This window comes from Panthera uncia, chromosome D4 (genome assembly GCF_023721935.1).
Source record: "Panthera uncia isolate 11264 chromosome D4, Puncia_PCG_1.0, whole genome shotgun sequence".
Lineage (NCBI taxonomy): Eukaryota > Metazoa > Chordata > Mammalia > Carnivora > Felidae > Panthera > Panthera uncia.
The window spans coordinates 87,529,528-87,552,336 of record NC_064807.1 but is presented as its reverse complement, the minus strand read 5'-3'; the positions used below and the strand labels follow the sequence as shown (position 1 = coordinate 87,552,336).

The 22,809-nt window shown below is 45.5% G+C and overlaps 1 protein-coding gene across 9 annotated transcripts in view; it reads left to right on the top strand.

The window, feature by feature from the left end:
• Positions 1-22,809, top strand: part of SETX (senataxin) — a 64,299-nt gene that overhangs the window by 27,493 nt on the left and 13,997 nt on the right. For all 9 annotated transcript variants that reach the window (XR_007459388.1, XM_049638125.1, XM_049638111.1 and 6 more), the window contains exons 11-20: positions 5,942-6,115; positions 8,225-8,457; positions 9,446-9,613; positions 10,096-10,252; positions 14,264-14,365; positions 14,556-14,671; positions 16,166-16,237; positions 18,449-18,598; positions 19,660-19,767; positions 22,565-22,752. Coding sequence is in view for 8 of the 9 variants with exons in the window: in XM_049638125.1 (XP_049494082.1) it covers positions 5,942-6,115; positions 8,225-8,457; positions 9,446-9,613; positions 10,096-10,252; positions 14,264-14,365; positions 14,556-14,671; positions 16,166-16,237; positions 18,449-18,598; positions 19,660-19,767; positions 22,565-22,752 (1,468 nt within the window). In the remaining variant the exon portion in view is untranslated. The remainder of the gene's footprint in view (positions 1-5,941; positions 6,116-8,224; positions 8,458-9,445; positions 9,614-10,095; positions 10,253-14,263; positions 14,366-14,555; positions 14,672-16,165; positions 16,238-18,448; positions 18,599-19,659; positions 19,768-22,564; positions 22,753-22,809) is intronic.

Genomic DNA, 22,809 nt, shown 5'->3' with positions numbered 1-22,809 from the left:
AAGTTAGTTGCTGAACCGACTGAGCCACCCAGGCGCCCCCCCCTACTAGGGAAGCTTGTTAGAGACTCAGCGCCCCAAACACCCTCTGCCTAGCCTAAATTCGTGACTTCCAGAAGGAAAGCAGGTGTTTGGCATAAACCGTATTCTTTTTGCAAACAGTTTAGGCTGACATTTCGTCAGCAAATGACAGTCCCAGAATCTGGGGTCACAGGTGCCACGGGCCACCCTGGTAAGCAGACCTAAGGATAGCAGCCTCGGGCGTGCCACCTTAACTCTTACACCGCATCTTATGAGCTGTGTCACTATGATGTTTCCTCTGTGTTTTGTGAGGGCATTTTTGTTGAGTCCCATATCCAGAAGTGGGTTGTGGCATCTCGGTATGCGTGTGTTCGGGTTGCAGAGGTAGTACCCAGCCTGTTGTACGGCACTGGGCCCCCCCCTCCCCCAAGAGTGTGGGAGAGTAGGTCTTTGCCAGTACATTTGTACTGATTGTCGTTTACTTTTAGCCATCATGACGCGTTTCGGTTGACGGCCTGGTGTGGTTTTATTTTGCCCTCTCCTTGTTATCAGTGAGAGGTTGAGCTATATATTTAGCAGCTGCTTCAGTCATCTGTTTTGGGAAGTGCCTGTTCAAGTTTCCTGTTAATTTTCTGTTATCTTTTTCTTATTGATTTGTAGGAGTTCATTACGTAATTTGGATCCATGCCAGTCTCTCAATTTGGCTTGGGTTTTGACTCCACAGATGTCTTTGAAAGTCGTAGTTTATTCTTCTCGAGAGTTTCTTTTATGTACGTCTGGATGTACGTAATCTTTACACCCATCGTGGGGCTTGAACTCACGACTCCAAGATCAAGAGCCACATGCTCTTCTAAACAAGCCAGCCAGGCGCCCCTAGAATTTATTTTTAACGTAGCAAATGCATCTTTTTTTTTTTTTTTTTTAAAGTTAGTGTTCTGTGCCTCGTTTAAGAAACCTTCCCCTGCTATAGGGCATAAACATGTTATCTTCCCATCTAGAACAGGTGTCACCAAATCGCTGCTTGCAGATCTACCCCATATCCTGTTTTTGTACTGCTCTGGAGTAACTTTTGCATTTTAAAAGGACTTTGAATCGAAGATGGTGAAAATGCAACAGACACTTAGGTGTGGCTTGGAAAGAAAAAGTTTGCAACCCCTTTTCTAGATGGCTCATTGTTTTATCAACCTGGAATTTATTTTCATGCATGAATGAGAACATAAGGGCCATATATTGTTTGTTTTTCCGAATGGAGATGTGGTTATCCCAGTGTTACTTATTTGAAAAGACCACCCTCTTCCTGCCCTGCAGCGCCGTATTAGCCATAAATCTAGTGTCCGTTTAACTCATGGGTTTTTTTCTGGATTCATTTCTTCTTCGTCGGGTCATCTTCCTACCCTGTTGCCCATATCACATTGTCTGATTAGTCAGTCCAGCTTTATAATAAATTTTTTTTAACTTTATTTATTTTGAGAGAACCTGTGCAAGCAGGGGAGGGGCAGAGAGATGGGGAGACAGAGATCCCAGGCAGGCTGTGTGCTGTGAGCACAGAGCCTGACACGGGGCTCGATATCGGGAACTGTGAAATCGTGACCTGAGCGGAAATCAAGAGTCAGACACTTAACTGACTGAGCCCCCCAGGTGCCCCTATAATGATCCCATAATACCCGGTGAACAGGTCCTTCTACCTTGTTTTGCCTTAGGAGTGCTTTAGCTGTTCTTGTCCTTTTGCGTTCCCGTATAAATTATTTGGTTTATTTTCAGTGATGTTTTTATAGTTTATGATGGAGAGATTTTGTAGATTTGTCTTTGCTTTGATTTTTTTGCAGGGAGGGGTCATTTGTAATTAAATTCAGGGAATACCTCTAAAAGATGCAGACCTAAAAATTTATAATAAAGTAACATTTTATTGCTTAAACTAGTAACAGTAATTCTTTAATATCGGGTAGCTAGTCAGTGTTCAAATTTCCAGTTTCCTCACATAACAGTTTTTTTCAGCCAGCTTCGAATAAGATCCAAACTGGGGCCACGCTTTGACACCAGTTGAAATGTATTAACTATAATTTTCTCTTTTTTTTTCCACTTTGTAATTTATTTGTTGAAGAAGTTGAGTTGTTGATCCTTTACAATTACTGTCTGTTATTGATTATGTCTCCCTGGTGTTGGTTAAGCATGTTTGCCATTTGTGTTCCCTGTAAGTCGATAGTTGTATCTACAGGCACAATCAGATTCGAGTTTGATTTATTATTTTTGGCAAAACTGTTTCATAGGTGGTGGTGGCATGTTCCTTCTTCAGGAGGTGCATGAATCTCTGATTTCTTTCTGTAATATTTACAGCTGTTGATGCTTACTGCCTAGGTGAATTTATTAAAGGTACAGAATGCTGATGTTTTTATTTGATCATTTCTTCATTTATTAGCTGGAATAGTTCTTTTTAAAATTTTTTTTTTTTAATGTTTGTTTTTTGAGAGAGGGAGAGAGACAGAGCGCAAGCAGGAGAGGGGCAGAGAGAGAGAGGGAGACACAGAATCCGAAGCAGGCTCTGGGCTCCGGGCCGTCAGCACAGCTGAGCCACCCAGGCTCCCCTGGAATAGTTATGTAAAGACAAATTTCTCTCTATTATTCGGTCACTCTGTGGTATACTTCATAAAGAAAGGTAGGAAAGTTCTTGACTCTTGATCACTTTTCTTTAAAATTTTTTTTTTTTTTCAACGTTTATTTTATTTTTGGGACAGAGAGAGACAGAGCATGAACGGGGGAGGGACAGAGAGAGAGGGAGACACAGAATCGGAAACAGGCTCCAGGCTCCGAGCCATCAGCCCAGAGCCCGATGCGGGGCTCGAACTCACGGACCGTGAGATCGTGACCTGGCTGAAGTCGGACGCTTAACCGACTGCGCCACCCAGGCGCCCCTCTTGATCACTTTTCAAAATAATGAGTTAATTCACTACAAGCACTGGTGTTGACCATTGTGCTTTTTAAAAAATTTCATAAATACATGAATTTAAGTATACTTGTGTTTCTAACCGTTGTAATTCAAGCCCTTTATTTTTTTTTTATTTTTTTTTTTAATTTTTTTTTTCAACGTTTTTTATTCATTCCTGGGACAGAGAGAGACAGAGCATGAACGGGGGAGGGTCAGAGAGAGGGAGACAGAGAATCGGAAACAGGCTCCAGGCTCCGAGCCGTCGGCCCGGAGCCCGACGCGGGGCTCGAACTCACGGACCGCGAGATCGTGACCTGAGCTGAAGCCGGACGCTCAACCGACTGCGCCACCCAGGCGCCCCTATTCATTTATTTTTTAATGTTTACTTATTTTTGAGAGAGAGAGACACACACACAGTACGAGTGCAGGAGGGGCAGACAGAGAGAGAGAGAGAGACTGGGAGACACGGAATCCGAAGCGGGCTCCAGGCTCCGAGCCATCAGCCCGGAGCCCGACGCGGGGCTCGCACTCACGGACCGCGAGATCGTGACCTGGCTGAAGCCGGACGCTCAACCGACTGCGCCACCCAGGCGCCCCGATTCAAGCCCTTTAGATAGGACCCTACGCGTCTCTGAGAGTTGGCCTGCTATCTGATAGGACCAGTATCATCTCTGGTCTTTTATCCCGTCTCTGCACTTGCAGTTGCCTAAGTCAGCCTTAGCATCTTGTACAAGAAAATAGCATTTCGGCGCTAATGCAACATGAGGAGCGTTTGGCCGGCTCAGTCGGCTGAGCGTCTGTCTGGCTCTTGATTTCAGCTCGGGTCATGATCCCATGGCCGTTGAGATCAAGCTCCGCATCATCGGGCTCTGCGCTGGGTGTGGAGGGCCTGCTGAAGATTCCCTCACTCCCTCTCCCTCTGCTCCTCCCCCGCTGGTGCGTGCGCACACACGTGCTCTCTCTCTCAAAGAAAACAGTAACGTAATACGACACGATAACGCACTGTATGTATGAACAAGTAACACGGGTAAACAGAAGAAAACGTTGAAAAAAAGGTGGGAGAAGGATACTCCTGCAAATTCAACTAAAAGAAGACTTGTTTAGCTCTGTTAATCTCAGACTAAATAGACTGTAAGACAAAAAAGCATTATATACGAAAAGGGAATCTCTCATGATGAGTTTTGTTCAACCGAAGATACGACGGTTCACAACACATATGTATCTGAAAATATATTTAAAGAAAAAACTGATAGAAGGAGATTATACTTTTGACACACATTGGAGACTTTGAACCATTAAATCAGAGGTGAATTAAAAAAAAAAAAAAACACACCATGAAATGAAATAGAAGTAAATGGACCTAATTATATATTAAGTTTATTACCTTTTGTTTTGGTTAAATACTTTTACTTTTTTCCCATTTTAACATTTCTTTTCATTTTTTCTTCCTGTTACTTTGGAAAGTATACCTCAATTTAGACTTCTTTCGCTGTTTTAGAATAGTTAGGTAAAACTTACAACATGTGCCTTTGATTTATGAGTCTACAGTTTTACTAGATCTTTGAAGTGTCTCCATTGACAAGGCAAAACCTTTACAAGACTCTAATGTATCCCCATGCCACTTTGTATGCTCTTGTTGTCATGTGTTTTTAATTGTGGTTTTTTTAAGTTTATTTATTTACTTTGAGAGAGAGTGCAGGCAGGGAAGGTGCAGAGAGAGGGGGAGACAGAAACCCAAGCAGGCTCTGTGCCGTGCTCAGACTCAAGGCACCGTGAGAGCACGACCTGAGCCGAAATCTAGAGTGGATGCTTAACCAACTGCGACACCCAGGCACCCCTTACTTGTGTTTTAAACTGCGTGAAATTTAATCTGTAGCCCCCAGGACAGTCCTTTTTTGCTTATGGATTCTACCAGTTTGTGTATTTTTTCTTTCCTTGTGCTTTGCTTCTCTCTGGTGTGTGTCATTATCTCGGGAAAGTTATTTATAAAAATAATTGGAGGCCTGGGATGATACTGCCTTCTTCCAGAGAGGATGTCCTTTTGCCTCTCCCAGGCTTCTGGGGGCACCTACCTTCCGGGATCATCTCAATCCAGTTTTAAGGGATTGTGCTTTTTTTGAAGCATCCAGGTGTTTGGAAGCCGGGCCGCAGCCCAGGTCAGGACGGGTTTGTTTCTGCTTCATCCTTGGGTGTGGTCCTTAGTCTCTCAGGGTCCCTGTTCTGTGCAGGCCCTGGACTCCAGTTGTTGCCTTTTTAGTCCACCAAGGCCGTCCCAGGTACGGCCTGGCCTGTTGGCTGCCACTCCAAGAACAGTTCAGATGTTTCTAGGGGAAATACAGGGCTGACTCCAGTGGATTTCCAGATTCTTCTGGATCTCTCAGCACAGTAACTCTTCACTGTCGTATTTGGTCTCTGATGCTTTCAAACGGGTATTTCTTATCTCACACATATTAAAATCTTGTTTTGCTTTAGTGGTTCAGCCTACCGGATCCCAGCGCCTTGTGTTTTAGTTCAGTGTATTCTTGCTGGATCTGGCGGTTGGTACTGAACTTCTTTATTCTAGTGCTTGCTCTGTTTTCCCAGCCCCAGATAGTTCACAACTGTCCTTTCCCCCTCGTTTGAAATGCCAGCAGTAGGCTCGAAACTCTTACATACCCTTGGATCTGTTTTTTAGAGTTTCTCCTAGGATTTTGAAAACGAGGAACAAAAGAGAAAGTTTCTTGGTTAAAAACGAAAACTACAAGGAAAGGAAAGCTACTAACTGCTTTGGAATATTACAGTTTTATTTATTTTGGCTTTTTAGCCATTGTTAAGAAACATAACCCTGTATAATCAGTATTTGAACATGTTGACTGGCTTAGACCTGTTATTTTAAAGTATGTTACAGTTGACTGGTGCTGTAACTTGCTAGAACTTAGTACAAGGCTTTAACACCCTTTAAGTTAATCTTATGTAAAATAATTCTGTTAGAGTAAACGCCGACTTCTTCTTCTTTGATAGTTCATCTTGAGGAATGTGAACTAACTAAACAGCTGCATCCAAAGGAAAATGATTTGGTGTTTTTGGTTCTTGAAAAACAAAATGGAGAGAAGAAGAACACAGAGAGAAGTCGCATGCCGGATCTCCACGAATATCACTGCGGTTATGTTCATAAATTTCGCCGCACCTCAGTCAGTAAGTACATAACGAGACAGTAAAGAGAAATCTGTCGGAAGTTCACATGTTTTAATTTCCCTCTGAGACGTACTCTACTGGCCATGTTTGTTACGCATGTACCAGACATGCATTTGCTAGCTTGATTATCTGTCATTCGGAGTTTTTATTTTTAGTTTTTCTAGATTCATCTGGGAAAGGCCCAGCACTTAACTGCTCTAGACTTACGATTTAAAAGCTTTCTTTTGTAACGTCCTCTCTTTCTGGTACATGCCTTCATCTGTCATTGCAATTATTATTAAACAATGTGCAGACCATCTGTCTTCTATATCTTAAATCACATTCCAGCCTTGGTTTTGTGGCTAATTGTCAATGAGAAGACCAAACGTGTAAGTCGTTGCAAGGCGACTTGAAGAGTTTGTTGTTTCCGTCACTCGCACCCCTTGTGTCATAGGGACTTTTCTCGTGGGAGGAGCAGAACAGGAGTAATGTTAGGTTGATCTAGCAAGGACCTACTGCGTGCTGGACCCCGTGCCTTGTCCTTCCTGCACACGTTCAGCGTCTTCCCCAAGGCCTTGCAGAGCAGAGCTCTGTATTCCCACCTGTCGGGACATCAGGGCTCAGGGATGTCATGTAACTTCTCTAAGGTCATTCTCAGTATTAAATGGTAGGCCCAGAACAGAAACCTGCGTTTGTTTGACTGCAGGGTCGTCCACGTTCTAGATCGCCTGGCAAGCGGCCTTTTTAACATTGCCGCTTTGTTAGTCTCAATTATGTGAAGAGAACACGATTTCATTATTCCTTCATTCACCTTCTTCCATCAAATCTTAAAAGCTCCTCAGAGTTCAGCGTCCTGCTGCACCTGTGCTGGGCATGCCGCATTTATGTCCTCACTGTGGTCCGGCTCAGTCCTTCCCGTAGATGCATTTAGGGGAGCGGCGGCAGGGGGACGTGGCTTAATCTGTGCTTTTGACTCTCACAAGTAGTGACATTAGCCAAATTTATATTTCTAAGATCGTCTCCCTCCAGACTCCTCGAGCGTCCCAACTATGTGACCTCTCTGTGTGCAGAGCTGTTAGACAAAAAGATCCAAAGAAACGCTCCATTTTCTGCCTGACCTCTACTCCTCTGTTTTTCCATCTCAGTAAGTGGGATGCCTTTTTTTTTTTTTAGTTGCTCAGGCCCGAAACCTCAGTCATCCTGGATCCTTTCTTTCTCTCACACCCTCCATGCACTCCGTCAGCAAATCCTGTTGACTCTCCCTTTGCAAGTATTTAAAATCCACGCCCCACCTCTGCTGCTGCATCCTGGTCCACGCGACCGCTAGCTTTAACCTAGATGACCGCAGCGGCCTCCGGAGCGGCCTTTTGGCTTCTGTGCTTTTCCCGTGCCAGTTTATTCGTCATCCTGCAGTAAGAGCGATGCTTCTGACGTGTGAGTTTGAGCCCCTCGCTTGCCAGCACAGAACTGCCCTGTGGCTTTCCGCCTGACTCGGAACAGGGTTCAGAGCCAGTGTTGTGATCTGCGGAGCCGTGTAAAACGGAGCCCCGTTTTACTCTGTGACTCTGGCGGCACGCGTCGCCCTGCTTCTCCTTCCAGCGGCGCTAGGCTTCTCCCCGTGCCTGAGATACTCCAGGCGTAGCTCCGCTTCTTGGGCCTCACAGCCGCTGATTCTTTGCCACTGGCTCCCTCTGCCCAGATCGGGGGACCTGGCGGAACCGTCTGAGTGCGCCCAGCTGCGCGGCGTGCTCCTTTCTTTCAAGTTGCTGCTCAGATACCGTCTTATCGGGAAGACCCTCTCGACTCTCCTGTCTACAGTGCCCCCTCCCTGACATCCCCCGTCAGTCACTTGTTCATCCCCTTTCTCTGCTTCCTTCATAGTGCTGGTCACTGCCTGACATGTTTGTTTGGTTATCTGTGTCCCTCTTCTAGAAAATAAGCCTCTTGAGGACAGGAACACTGCCTGAGTCTCAGGAGGCTGTCGGTAAACTTGTGAGTGAATAACTTGAATACTCTATCGTACAAAAAACATAGGTTATAAAATACATCATTCTGAATACACCATTCTTTGTAGCTGCCCAGCATTATTCACTGACAACTGAAACTGCTTTTTCTCCTTCTTGATAATAGTGCGTAATGGGAAATCTGAGTGTTCCCTTTCCATCCAGACTCAAGATAATTTGCCACTCAGTTTAAATGAACTCGTGAAATGCACTGTAATCAGTTCTCTGGTAACTACACAGAGGAAGTTGAAAGCCATGTCTTTGTTGAGTGGACGGAACCAACTAGCCAGAGCTGTTCTGAACCCAAACCCCATGGACTTCTGTACGAAAGATTTACTGACTACGACGTCTGAGAGAATCGTGAGTGATGGTTTAATAAGAACAGAAAGTCAGAGAATTGCATGTCAGTGTCAAAGCTTCGCGTTTCTATCTGCTGTATATTCCTGTTGTTGTGACAAAGACGTCCCGCTGTGCGTGCACAGTGACATTGTTCCGTGCTTAATTGTCTTTAATACGGCAAAGCATGTGCTGTGTTACTCAGCTCACCTCGAGGAAAAAGGCGTAGTACAATAAAGAAACGAAGTTGTGCCCAAAGACCAGCATTCAAACGTTAGATGAGCATCCTAATTTAAATGCTCGTCAGCTGATTGCAGTTGAGAAGTAGGAGCAGATTAATAGAGCTGATTTGGCACGTGAATGATGGATGGCGAGTCGGCGGGTGTTGTTGCAGGTACACAGATGGAGTTGCCACTTGGCATCAACGCGGATTTTCTCCCCGTGAGAGCTGTATGTTGGTTCCAGGAAATCAACGCGGACAAAGGCCGGGGAAAGGTGGCGGTGTTAGGGCCGCTGCTGTGTGCTGGGGCCTTCCTGTGCAGTGTTGCGTTCCCTGATCGCCCTCCAGGGGACCCCGGATGTCATGGATGGCCCAGGCGGAGGCTCAGGGAGCTTAGACCCAAAATCCATGCTCTTTCACTGTACCGCTTGGGTTAGGAAAGTCTGGGAATGTTTTTTTTACTAAGGAAAGAATGAACTAAAAGGGGAAGGACCGAAGAATAAATAGAAGGAAAGTGTAGAACGGTTTATTGCGAGCATCTTTGTAAGAATCACGAATAAAAATACTGTTGCAGTACTTGTAGATGGGCTGAAGCCTGTAGACACTGCCGAGTAACTTCCTTTATGGTAGTGAAAGGGGTTCTTTAGATGAAAGGTGACTTTGGGGTCTTGGCCGATCATAACCGAAGCTTCTGTCTGGCAAAGGTTGGAAGACATTCCAGTGGAGGTTTGTCTTCCTCTCCCGTGCCACTCCAGGAAGAGCAACTCATTCCCACTCCTGTCTTTTGCATAGATCGCCTACTTGAAAGATTTCAACGAAGACCAAAAGAAAGCGATAGAAACTGCATACGCCATGGTCAAACACTCCCCATCGGTTGCCAAGATCTGTTTGATTCATGGACCACCTGGAACAGGAAAGTCAAAAACGATCGTTGGCCTTCTGTACCGCCTGCTGACAGAGGTAGAGTATGTGAGGGCCGCCAGTGCTGTTAGCCGAGCGCGTCATTGCCCTTGAATAAACTGACACGTGCAGAGAACTGCCAGGGGTCTTTCCCCTGCACTTTTGTGGATCTTTTCAGCGACCTGTCCTGTGTGACACTAATCTGAAGGTCTGGGATGGTGGCCTTCTGGCTTTATTGTGGGTCACGTCTACTGCAGAGAAACCGTGTGGAATGTATTCCTGGGCTACACTTGGGTTGGATTGAATACACAGTAACATAAGCGGATGGTGAGGAGCGGCTCAGAGAAGCTATGATAAAATGTTACGTTTGGAGGCAATCTTAATGTCCGTGTAAGATGTAGGTGCTGTTACGTATTTTTAACTGTTTACGAAGAGAAGTTTGGAATATGCGTGGAAGTAGAGAAAAACTGGAAAGTTCTGTGCCCAAGCTCATTAGTATTTCTTGTTGTCTGTCTTTTCGGCGTGTGTGTGTCAAATTGTAGAACCAGAGGAAGGGGCGTTCAGATGAAAACTCCAATGCCAAAATCAAACAAAACCGTGTCCTTGTGTGTGCACCTTCCAACGCGGCTGTTGATGAACTTATGAAAAAAATCATCCTCGAATTTAAAGAGAAGTGTAAAGACAAGAAGAATCCTTTGGGTATGATCCTTCTATGGGCGTTTCATTTGTTTTTGGTTTCGTTTTCATTGTTTAGTGTGGGCTGTTTTGAATGCGAGCCACTTCTGGTAATAACGTCTGCTTGGGGCTGTGGCCCATACGTGCTCATTGATTTATTGAGCACATTTTGTTGAGCACTTATTTACTCTGTGCCAAGGCACTGTGCTTGGTGCTGAGGTTTCAACAGGGAGGCCTTCCAAGAGACAGTAATGAGGAAGTGGATCAGTGGGCAGTTAGAAACAAAGCCGTATGTTCTGTAAGCGGTAAAATGCGGATACTTGGCAAACATCTTAGAGCGGCCCTTGGTTTAGTCTCGGGGTGGGGGGGCGGTTAGGGAAGACTTCTGGGGGACGTGCCGTCTGAGATGAAACCTGCAGAGCAATCAGGAGTTAGCCATGGGAAAGGGTTGGGGGCATGTGGGGAGCTCCTGAAGTTACTATCCATAAAAATGACCAGAGGCGAGAGAACATTGCCATGCAGTAGAGCCGGACCGTAGTTAGCTCCGCCAAGGTGCGGTCCTATTTCCAGTGTGATCTAGCAGTGAGGGGAAGTACTGGTTCGTGAACCCTGTTTCGCTGGGCAGGTGCGTGGGTTGTACTGGGTCTCGAGATCAAGCATACTTCATAGGATCGGTCAAGGTCGAGGGTTTATAAAAGTGCTGCTCTAAGCGAGGAACACCGTGCAGTGAATATGTTGGGTTGAAGGACTTGTGCATCTTCAGTTTTGTAGATAGTACCAGATTCTTCCCAAAAGTGGTTGTAGCAGTTGACACGCCCGGGAGCAGCTCCCACGCACGTGCAGTGGTGTGGTTTAACACGCCTGTCCCTTCCCTGACCAGCCACGTGAGGGCGGCACTCGGGCCTGTGTGGACAGGGCAGCAGGGCCAGGACCAGGCGAGGCCAGCCAGCAGCCAGGGTGCAGTTTGAGCTTTCTTAGAAAATGTCTTCTGGCCACAGAAGAGAACCGTGTTGTTTCCCATTGCCTTCATGTTCCGCTCCTGTTAACTCCTTGCAGCCACCCCGAGCCTCCTTAAAGAAAGGCCTTGGACACCTTTGCCGTTCAGTATGGTGTTGGTTTTAGTAGTCACCCTTTATCGGGATAGAGCAGTTTCCTTTTTCGTTAATTTTTCTTGTGAAGGGCTTTTGGGCTTCATTGCATGCATTTTTCTAGTTGCATCTGTTGAAATGATAATGAAACTTTTCTTTAATCTGTTGTTGTGGCAAATTACAATGTTTATCTAACGTTAAAATGTCTTGGGTTCCTAGAGTAAGGCCAACTTGGTCACGTATTATTATTTTTTAACATGTTGCTAGATTGCTAATGTGTTATTTAGGATTTTAAAATTAGTACTCCTAAATGAGGCTGGCCTGCGATTTTTCTTTGTCATATCTTTGGTTTTAGTTACACTAACCTTAAAAATGGAATTGGGGAGAATTTTTGTGTTTATTCTTTGGAACGTTTTATATACGAAAGAGATTATTCCTTGAAGATTGATTTGTTTATAGTGTTTGTTTATTGTCTTTTTTTTTTTTTTTTTTTTGACAGAAGGGGAAGTTTCAATATGTTGTCTAAACGTCCTTAACTGTTACATGTCTATTTAGGGTTTCTATATATATGTATATTTTTAATGTTTGTTTATTTTTGAGAGAGAAACCAGAGTGTGAGCGAGGAGGGGCAGAGAGAGAGGGAGACACAGAATCCAAAGCAGGCTCCAGGCTCTGAGCTGTCAGCGCGGAGCCCGATGTGGGGCTCGAACTCACGATCCCTGAGACTATGCATGACCTGAGCCAAAGTCGGACGCTTAACCGACTGAGCCACCCAGGCACCCCAGGGTTTCTGTAATTTTACTGAATTTGGCTAATTCATGTTAGCCACTTCCTCAGAAAGTGGCTAATATCCATGAAAAATTTACACTTCCTCTTAGGTGTTTTAAAATATATTGGCAAAAAGTTGCTCATTGTAGTCAGATTTAAAAAATCGCCACTGTATTTTGATTGGGTCACCTTTGTCATTCCCTGTTTTATGTATTTAGTCTCTGAGTCCACACGTGACATGGGCGGGCCTATGGTTGGAAAGTCCTAGGAAGGAATTTAGTTTTTCCCAGCTAAGCCCATTCACTTCTTCTTCCTCCCATCTCTTCCAGGCCCTTTTCCTTTCTAGCAGGCTTTAAAATTCAAGCCTCCGTGATAAAATTTCTGTACCTTCACTGGAATGGTAGTTTTGCCAACGTAGACATTTGGCAAACTCTCGGTAGAACTAAAGATTTTTAGGGCCGCCTGGGTGGCTCAGTTGGTTGGGCGTTCGACTTCAGCTCAGGTCATGATCTCACAGTCCGTGAGTTCGAGCCCCACGTCGGACTCTGTGCTGACAGCCCAGAGCCTGGAGCCTGCTTCAGATTCTGTGTCTCCCTCTCTCTCTGCCCCTCCTCTGCTCATGCTCTCTCTCTGTCTCACAAATAAATTAAAAAAAAAAAAAAATTAAAAAAAAAATTAAAGATTTTTAAATCTCTTTTTTTTTTTATGTTTATTTATTTTTGAGACAGAGCATGAGCGGGGGAGGGGCAGAGAAGGGAGGGAGGGGCAGGGAGGGGAAGACACAGAATCTGAAGCAGGCTTCAGGCTCTGAGCCATCAGCACAGAGCCCAACGCGGGGCTTGAACCCACGGACTGTGAGACCATGACCTGAGCTGAAGTTGGATGCCTAACCGACTGAGCCACCCAGGCGCCCCATAAATCTCTGTATTTTATTGAACGTAAAGGAGAAAATTCTGAGCACCCAGACGGTGCCAGCCCCAACGTATCCTGTCCCTCAGGGAAGCCACAGCAGCTTGGGGTCTTGTAGCTCTGGTTTTGAGCTTTCTCTTTGTTTCTGGCCTCTAGGAATTTCTCTCCCATCTCTATGAGCTCACCCTGCAGTTTAAAGGATGTCTGTTATAGTTTTAGTTTATGGAGCATTTCTAGATGTTTATCATGGGTGAGTTTCCAGGTAATTTCATCCACCTTTCTCATGGAAACAAGAAAATTGTCAGTTTTGAAACCTTCAAGCAAATGTTAGCCAGAGAAGAGGACTTCACGTTTAGAAGAATGAGCTGAACTGGGAACAAAAATATGTTGTAGATAACTGTTTAATAAGTCCTTCATTCATTCAACCTATACTTCCTGTACTTAACCTGCTGGCCACTGTTGGAGCCAGTGACCAAAACAAAACCTTGTTCACAAGCAGGAGATTAACAATAAACAAATAAGTACGTGATGTGTCACATTCAGATAAGTGCTAATAAACTCTGCATGATTGCTATGATTTAGCCCAATGATGGAGCGGGTGATGTTTAGATGAAATAATAATATATAAACTGCGGTAACCTAAAATGAAAGTGTGGTTAATAACAAGCCGTTTAAATGATGCTTACAGCTTTTGGAATTACCTACTCCACAGAATTTCCAGCATCTTTGTATCCCTTAGACTCTGGAGTTAGCAGTGTGATGTGGAGGAGAGTTTCAGAAATATCGTTCTGAGTATTCTGCCGACCGAGAAGGATCTGATAGTAAAATATGATTCTGTCTTGGAAGTTCAAATATGTGTTAACATCTGAAAGTCTTTGTCCATCTGAAATATCCTGAGGTTAAGAAATCTATCTTATTTTAACTCACCTTTCCCCAAATGTATTTTACTGTGGAATGGACAGAACACAGCTTGAGAAATGCTGGTATAATTGAATCTCAAGTTTGTAACGTACTGTTTATGCAACCTCCGAAGCTTTTATTGGGTAGAAATGTAGAAATGGTAAGTACTCGCTTTGAGAGTGGTTGTGAAGCGTATCTGACGTGTATGAATCCTGTAGTGTGCTTTCAGGCGTCTAGTTGATTGATGATTAATCTTAGTTCCCTTCTCTGATTGTTAGTATGCTTGCTTAGAAATAGATGTTATGAGATAGGATGAACAGAGACTGGCAGTGTTGTTACTATTCTCTAAGTGCGATTTTTTTATCAACAGGAAACTGTGGAGATATAAATTTAGTACGTCTGGGTCCAGAAAAGTCTATTAATAATGAGGTCCTAAGATTTAGTTTGGACAGCCAAGTTAACCACAGAATGAGTAAGTACTAATTGAGGCACATAGTAATGTTACTTCTGTTTCCTTTTATATGATAGGTAATATCTTGGGCATTAAAGGTAATTTGGAGACATTTGAAATAGAGTAGCTTCGAGAACTAGTTTTTTTTCCTCCTTGTGTATGCATATGTGTATATAGTTGTCAGAATTAGCTTATTCTTTTTTTTTTTTAGAAAAAGACTTACCTTCTCATGTTCAGGAGATGCATAGAAGAAAGGAATTTCTGGATCATCAGCTAGATGAACTTTCCCGCCAGCGTGCTTTATGCCGAGGTGGAAAGGAAACACAGGTATCTCAACATTTCTTGATTGATGTTTTCTAATAGCTGATAGGTACGTAAGTTGGCATGGAGTATGTGATATCATTTGTTTATCGCGGAATAGCTGAATCTGTGTATGAAGAGGTATACAAAAGCGGTATGCCTTATATCAGGGATTAATGAGCTTTTTCTGGAAAGTAAAGGCCGTACATAATTTAGACTTTGCAGGCCATATGGTCTCTGTGTCAACTACTCAACTCTGCTGTTGTAGCCCAAAAGCAGTGATAGAGAATTCATGAACAAATGGATGTGACTGTATTCCAGTAAAACTTTATTTACAAAACCAGACGGTGAGTTGAATTTGGCCCACAGGCTGTAGTGTGCCGTTGCCTGCCATATATTAAAGCTGTAGTGAATTGATTAGGTATCTTTCAGTTGCAAGTTAAAGAAATCCAAATTAGACAAAAAGGGGAACTCACTGACTCAACATGCCTAGGGACTCTGGGAGTAAGTTCAGCCAGGCTGGGTCCAGAGGCTCAGGTGATGGCATTTCTCCAGCTTCCCCTCGATTTGGTTTTCTGTGTGTCAGACCTTTCTTCCCTCGGGGAAGGTAAGTGCCAGCATCTCTGGGCGCCACCGCCCCGGCTTAGAAAACCCATAGGAAGAGAGGGGGCCGCTCTCCCGCTACCCATGCGTCAGTGCCACGGAAGGCATCCGGTTGGTCCCTGGATCTTCAAGCAGATCTCCTCCCTGTTTTTAAGGGAATGGGGGCCGTGGTTCACCAGGCCTGTGTTCTGTGCCCATCACTGTAGCCAGAGGGATGACTGGGATGCGAACCACCCAGAGATCAGGGGAGGAAAGAGCCCCGGGAGTTGCACTGCCCAGCAGACAGACACAGCACACAGGGGACGCACCAGACAGAACAGAATCTTGTGCATCGTTAAGGATTTGTCAGGTTAACACTGCGTGGACCTCCGGGGGCCATACCACAGGGAAATTGAAGCAGAGACATTGACTATGCACAGGTCCCGGAGGAAGTACACGTCGTGGCCTTGAGGGGCCACACAAGAGGTCACGGCAGAGTGCAGACAGGCAGGACCTGGACACGTGCCTCTGTTAGGGTCCGTGGGTGGGGTGCTTCGGGGGTCCTGGGCCAGGGCCGGATCGTTCCGCTCAGACCAGAAGAGCGGGAGAAGCCGCGTGGGCGCTGGTCACGAGGGCGGCCGCGACGTCCTGTCAGAGCTGCCGCCTGCCGTCGCTCTGGCTGCTCCTCTCCTCCCCGGGTCCTGTGTGTGAGGACTCGTATCAGGGGAAGGTCTCTGCAGGCTGCTGGGTGGGACGGAGCGGCCGTGAGGCCCCGGTCCCGAGGGCCAGCTCAGCGCAGCACGGGGGTCAGGACTCTGCTGGTAAAGGGAGAGCAGGTGGGGTGAACGGGCAGTGTCGTCTGCAGGGTAAGGCAGCCAACCGGAAAGTATTTTAAAATGCTCAGGTTAATCCTAAAGATTGCATTCTCATTTTTTCCAGAGGCAAGAATTAGATGAAAAAATCGCAAAGGTTTCAAAAGAGAGGCAGGAACTAGCTTCTAAAATTAAAGAGGTAAGTGGCTCACCTATAGGATTTTCCAGGTTTTTTCTTCTTTCTTTCTCTGTTTTTATTATGAATTATTTCACACAACCGATGGACTTCTCGCAGTTACGTTTAAAACTTTGCTTATTATGAAAACTTTTTTTGAATATGAAAGTAGAGAAAATGGTGCAATCACACGTACGTTTGCTTTTTTTTTTTTTTTTTTTTTTTTTTTTTGCCTGAAATTCTTATTTATTGTCTCCTGAGATCTAAGAAAGGTGATGATAAATTGTCTTCTCCTTTTCTAGGTCTGGGTAGGTATTAAAACAAACTCATTAGGTGCTCTTCTCCTTCCCCCCACTGCAAAGTCGGTTATGATAATTATCATCAGATGAATAGTGAAAGTAGACGTGAAGGTGTTTTCCTGGCCAAAGAAAATTTGTGCCCACCCAGGGATGCTAAAAAAAAGAAGAGGAAGAGACATCTTCTGTCCGGCTTCAAGTAGAGTGATGGCGGCTGGGGGTTTAGCTAAGAAAGTACAAGCACGGGGGCGCCTGGGTGGCGCGGTCGGTCGGGCGTCCGACTTCAGACAGGGCACGACCTCGCGGTCCGTGGGTTCGAGCCCCGCGTCGGGCTCTGGGCCGACGGCTCGGAGCCTGGAGCCTGTTTCCGATTCTGTGCCTCCCTCTCTCTCTGCCCCTCCCCCGTTCATGCTGTGTCTCCCTCTGTCCCAAAAATAAATAAAAAACGTTGAAAAAAAAAAATTAAAAAAAAAAAGAAAGTACAAGCACGTGTTTGGCAGTTCCTGGCTGAAAGCGTACACTCGCCATATTTGTTTTTGATCATAAGAATCCTCTGTAGTGTGTAACCTTTTCCCCAGTATTCTTTTGGATATAAAAATATCAGGGGGCGCCTGGCTGTCTCCACCAGTGGAGCGTGTGACTCTTGGTCTCGAGGTCATGAGTTTGAGCCCCACGCTGGGTGTAGAGATGACTTAAAAATTTTTTAAAATCAACAACGTTTAGATTTCTCAGAGCTAGGATGAGCCAGATCTGTATCCTCGTCCTCAGATTTCAGCCCTAATAAACCGGTGGGGGTCGGGGAGAGCAGGTCACGGCAACTGGTAACGTTACTCATGTTTTTAAGCCGAGATTTTTCCCTCGAATGTATTGTTAGCCTTCCCTCCGTTGCTAAACAAATACAGTTGCACTTAGTGCGTATTTCCATTAGCTGTTTGTTCACTTCGGCACAAAATGCCGTGGAAAGCTTTTTATTAAAATTGTAAACCGAGCCCCAAGTGAGTCCTCCCGAATCTACGGATGAAGTCTGTATCTGCACGTATTGTGGGGTTTCCTGCTCCCCACTTGGTTCTGTGGGCCATGGAATTAATTTCACTTGGCTGCGTTCCTCCGTGGGAGGCCGAGAGGTGTGTGAAGGTGACAGTGCCTTCACGTGTGCCCCAAGGGCCACAGCTGCCACCCTCTGAAGCTCTCACACACACACACACACACACACACACGCACACACGCACACACGCGCACACACACGCCTTGGGAGTCCAAGTCCGTGGCTGAGCAAGTCACGTGTCCAGGGATGAGCCACTTTATAGGAGCAGCACCAGGCTCAGCGAATGAATGATAAGAACCCTGGCTTATTAGCTTGAACGCTAAATGGTACGTGTTGTGAGGTGTCATTCACAGTCCGGCTCCGCCCCGGTCTCTGTGCGACCGGTGGGCCAGGGTGGTCTTTGTTACCGTGGAAGCAGAGTGCTCCTCATTTTCACGGGCGTCACTGTGGGTACAAGCCTTTGTGAAAAGCGGAACGACGCTATACGTGCTTAACGACTAACAGAAAAATATATCTTCTAGCTGAGTTGTGACCCCAGTTTAACTCAGATAATTGCTTCACAACTATCTCTGCGCATTCTGATACCTGCCCACATACATCTGCTGTAAGAATTGTAGTTTGCTTTGACCAAATCAAGCCTGAATAAATTTTTCCTAATGTGCTTCTATCGTGTTCTGAGCTTAGACTCACTGCGCAGCACAGCGTTGTCTCTCTGGTGGTTTCCGATGATCTGGAACGTTCTTGCTGTTTTCTAGATCTGTGGTTCCCCCTCAGGACTCGCTGAATGTTGTTGTCACGTGATAAATGGTGGATGTTTTACAGTAAAAGTAGGCCTACCGTCATCAGGGGTTTATAGACGGCTGAATACTGATTCACCTTTGTCTGTTGTCTTAGGTTCAAGGACGCCCACAAAAAACACAGAGCATCATCATCTTAGAGTCCCACGTCATCTGCTGCACACTGAGCACGAGTGGCGGTTTACTGCTCGAGTCTGCTTTTCGTGGGCAAGGGGGTGTCCCCTTCAGTTGTGTCATCGTCGATGAGGTCAGTGGGCAGTCGGCCGAACGGCCGTACGGCTTATGCTGGCGCTGTGCGGGCCGAGCCGGGGCGGGCGGGGAGCCGCGCTGCTTCGAGGAGCCGGAGGAAACGGTCTCGGAGCATCTGGTTTTTACCTGCCGTCTCGTGTGTGCTCGGTCTCTTGTGTTGAAATGTGCTGCTGACGGCCCCCCACAGCCGAACTGGCTTTTCCGGAATTGGGGTGATAGTCTTAAGGATGCCTGACTGGTCCCTGCCCGAGGAGTGTCTCCTCTCTGCTCGGAATAGCTCTGGTTCCCTTTCGAGGCAGTTTGCATATAACTTTGGACGGCTCTGAGCCACAGTGTTTTCAGCTCACACCCGTGACTTGTAGTTCATTCACGGAGCAGACATTTGTCGGGCACCTACCGTTTGCCAGAATGTAGGGCCAGAAGACCGAAGACGTGGAAAACGAGCTACAAGAGGATTGGTCCAAGATCGGCTTCACCAAAATGAGAGGATGGAAACGGGGGAAGTGATGACGCGCTTGAAGAAGGTGTCATCGAAGAGAAGCTTGAGTCTTGCAGATGACAAGGCCAGCCAGGAGCAAGGGAGAAGGCGGGCGGCGGGGAGAGGGGGACGCACCGCCACGCACTTCCCTCAGGCACGTGCCCAGCGAGAACAAAGAACACAGAACTGGGGCGTCACGCGGCACTCTGGCTCGCGCTGGCTCCCCGGGGGTCGTGGCACCTGAGCCGTGCCGACCTCACGACGCGTGTGCGGTGGTTCCTTCACTCGATGGTTTAGAGTGTTTGTGTCCGTTGTTAGGGTTTTACTTTGTAACCATAGAAAAATCCTTCTCTGTTTTTCTCAGTTTATAGTATTCTTTTATTTTAATCAAAAAAAAAAAAAAAAAGCCGGTGCTCATCACAAGCGTCCACTCAAAAATCCTGGCTGGTATTCATTGCAGAAGGAGAAAGTGTGATACTTTTCTGAATGTTAGAACTTTTGTGAATTTGATAAACCGCACGGGGAAAAAGAAACAGCAGAGATGATGAAGAATACCCTTTCATTCTGTACTTTCTTACCAGGCTGGGCAGTCTTGTGAAGTGGAGACTCTTACCCCGCTCATCCATCGTTGTAACAAGCTGATCCTCGTCGGAGACCCAAAACAGCTCCCTCCCACGGTCATTTCCATGGTGCGTTTGTTTCACGTTCATAATACTTTAAAGGGGGGGGGGGGGGTTTTTTTTTTTTGTGTTTAGAGGGGGGCTTTCTTGGATCATCTCCTGTTTGGAGGGAAAAGTAGGGAATGGCTAAGAAGAGAGAAGCACCATTTGGATTTTAATAGGTAAAAGTCTGTGAAAATGTCCCTCTGTTCCTAATTGTGCTTACGTACACACGTGACCCACGCAGTGGGAGCGTCAAAGACCAGAACGCGAGAAAGAGCCGTGTTCCGTGTGCGTTGGGCTTTTTTCTGTGGGAAACAGCGTGCAGCTCTCTTAAGGGCTGGATCTGATCCATTTTAGTACATAAACACCAAAACTATAATACAAGGAAAATTTTAAGAGGAGAAGTTTCCCAACCCCCTGATTTATATTTAAATGTATGCAGATTTGAGGAAAACATTACACAGAGTACTTTAAATGTACTTTTAGAGTACACTTCCAGTTTTAGAATTCTGTGTCCTATCGGGGGGATAAAAAATGTGCTTCTCACGTCCTCTGGAAGTGCAGCGTCAGGAAGAGAGGAAGGGGGCTCTGAACCCCGCCTGCGGGAAGGACCAGCACCTTGGCAGTGGCCTGTCTCTCCTGTTCCCTCACCAGAGAGGGCTCCTAGAAATAAATGCCCGCCAGAGTTGGGATTTAGTAAATGTTTTGGGTAATCTGAATAGGTATAGACCATGGCGTTGAATTTAATAATGTTTGTGTATTTCACTAATACATAGATGATTTGTACAAATCTAGAGTACTGGCTGCATAAACAACCCCAGGGAACAGATCCTTCCCAAGCGTCTGTGTGCACTTGTGGAATGAAAGCGTGTGGTTTTTGTTGTCATCGCGGTGTTTTGACTTTGGAATCATTCAGAACGATGGTGCGGCTCTTTCACGCCTGAGCACACGTGCGCGATCACCACCTGCTCTGAGCGAAGACCTGTGTCCATAGGGAAAAGCCGCTGGTGATCTTGTTCAGGGGGAGTAAGGAAGAGCCAACTCTGTACCGTGTTTCTTTTCATTTAAAGTTTATTTATGTTGAAAGCGTGAGAGAGCACGGGACGGGGAGGGGGAGGGAGAGAGTGAGAGAATCCCAAGCAGGCTCCGCACCGTCAGCACAGAGCCCGATGCGCGGCTCCAACTCAAGAACCGTGAGATCATGACCCGAGCTGAAATCAAGAGTCGGTTCTGGGTGAGCCACCCGGTGCCCCTGTTGTACTGCATTTGTTTTGAATAACACGTTATTTCACAAAGTTACTGATTAAATTCTTGATGGGCCCCAACTTTATGACCTACTTTGGTGATTTATAAAAGCGACAGAAATGAGAAAAATCTGGCCTTTTTGTTACTGTTGCTGAAACAATGCAGCCTTCTTGAGAACAATTTAGAAAATAATTACACAGTTAATTTTCTCAACTTGCCTTTCTGTCCACCTATATTTAAGGAGAATCGTTGTGAGTATTTTAACAGATTTTGTGGCCTATTATCATTCGTGTCTTTCCATCAGTGTTTACCGAGTGCCAGCCTGATTCAGGCACTGTTCTAGGTGCCGGTGTTAAGACAGTGAAGAAAAGAGACAGAAATCCTTGCTTGCATTATGGAGCTGGCATCTGGGGGGTCGGTAACTTAAGTCCCTAAAAGATGGTTTGTGTGTGGTTGTGTGTATGTAGGGCTTGCTTTAAAGGGGCCAGAAGCATTCTGTGCCAGATTGTCTTTTTTCCAGTCCAAAAAGAGATCAGGATTATCCTTCCACGTCAGAGCGTAGAAATCCACGTCATTCTGTAGGATAGACTGGGTTTTTTTTTCCCAAGTATGGAAGTGGTACCTTTTTCTTTTTCCCCAGAAAGAAGATTCAAAATGAGGTTTTGGCCAGCTTGTGAAGAGAGAAACTTCTGGGGATGTGGATAAAATTGTTGAATGTCTACTAATACTAAGTTACATAAACTTATTTAAGATCACATACAGAAATAACCTATGATTTAGGAAGTACCGCCTTTTTTCCGCCACTCTCCTGATTCGTGAGCTTTGCACGCGCGTCTTCAGTGCCGTGTCTTAGGCGTCGCGTGTGAAGCTCCCATCTCCGTCGTCCTCGTGCATCCCGCAGAGTACATTTGCATCTAGGTTACTTAAGACACGGTACTTATCTGTGTGATGTTGACATTGAAAAGTGGATCCCACTGGATCCCGTTGAAAAATCCCACTGATTTTCCAGGTTGTAACCCACTAACGGGTTTATGAAATCATCTTAGTAATTACTGTCAGTTGTCGGTCTTCTCCATGGAACATCTGTTCTGTGATGCTTGAGCTAAGTCACCTTAGCAGTCTCAGCACCCCAAACTGTAGTGGCTCCGTGTATATTGGATGGACGGACGGACAGGTGGATGGAGAAATTGGTCTTTAAAAGGCTTGTACGATGACAATGTTTCCATTCGTGGGAGAGTCCCCTAGAAATAATTGTTAAAATCTGTGTTACAGTTCTTTGTTTCTTTTCTTACTGATTCTTTCCGGCGACCTCTGTTTACATCAAAATAGTTTCAGTTTGTGGCCACTTACAAGACCACATCTTTTCATAAGCAGTATGTAGATTTGCTAAATGAACTTTTTTATAGTCAAGCTACATGGCTTTTCAAGGGCCGGAGTCAGAAACCTGTTTCTCTGAATTTTTGCTTGTTGGTCATCTCAACGCCACCTAAACCTTGCCATTTCCATATTACCACTCGGTGTTTTGATGATAGTGGGAAAAGTATAACTGAATTCTTGAAAATTGTTTCCTCCCTTTCAGAAAGCACAGGAGTATGGCTATGACCAGTCGATGATGGCTCGCTTCTGCAAGCTGCTGGAAGACAGCGTAGAGCACAATGTGATCGGCAGGCTGCCTGTTTTACAGCTTACTGTTCAGTACAGGATGCACCCAGACATATGTCTCTTCCCCTCTAATTATGTTTATAACAGAAGCTTGAAAACAAATAGGTGAGTTCATTCCTTTTTTTTTTTTTTTTAAAGTTTATTTGGGGGGGGTAGGGGGAG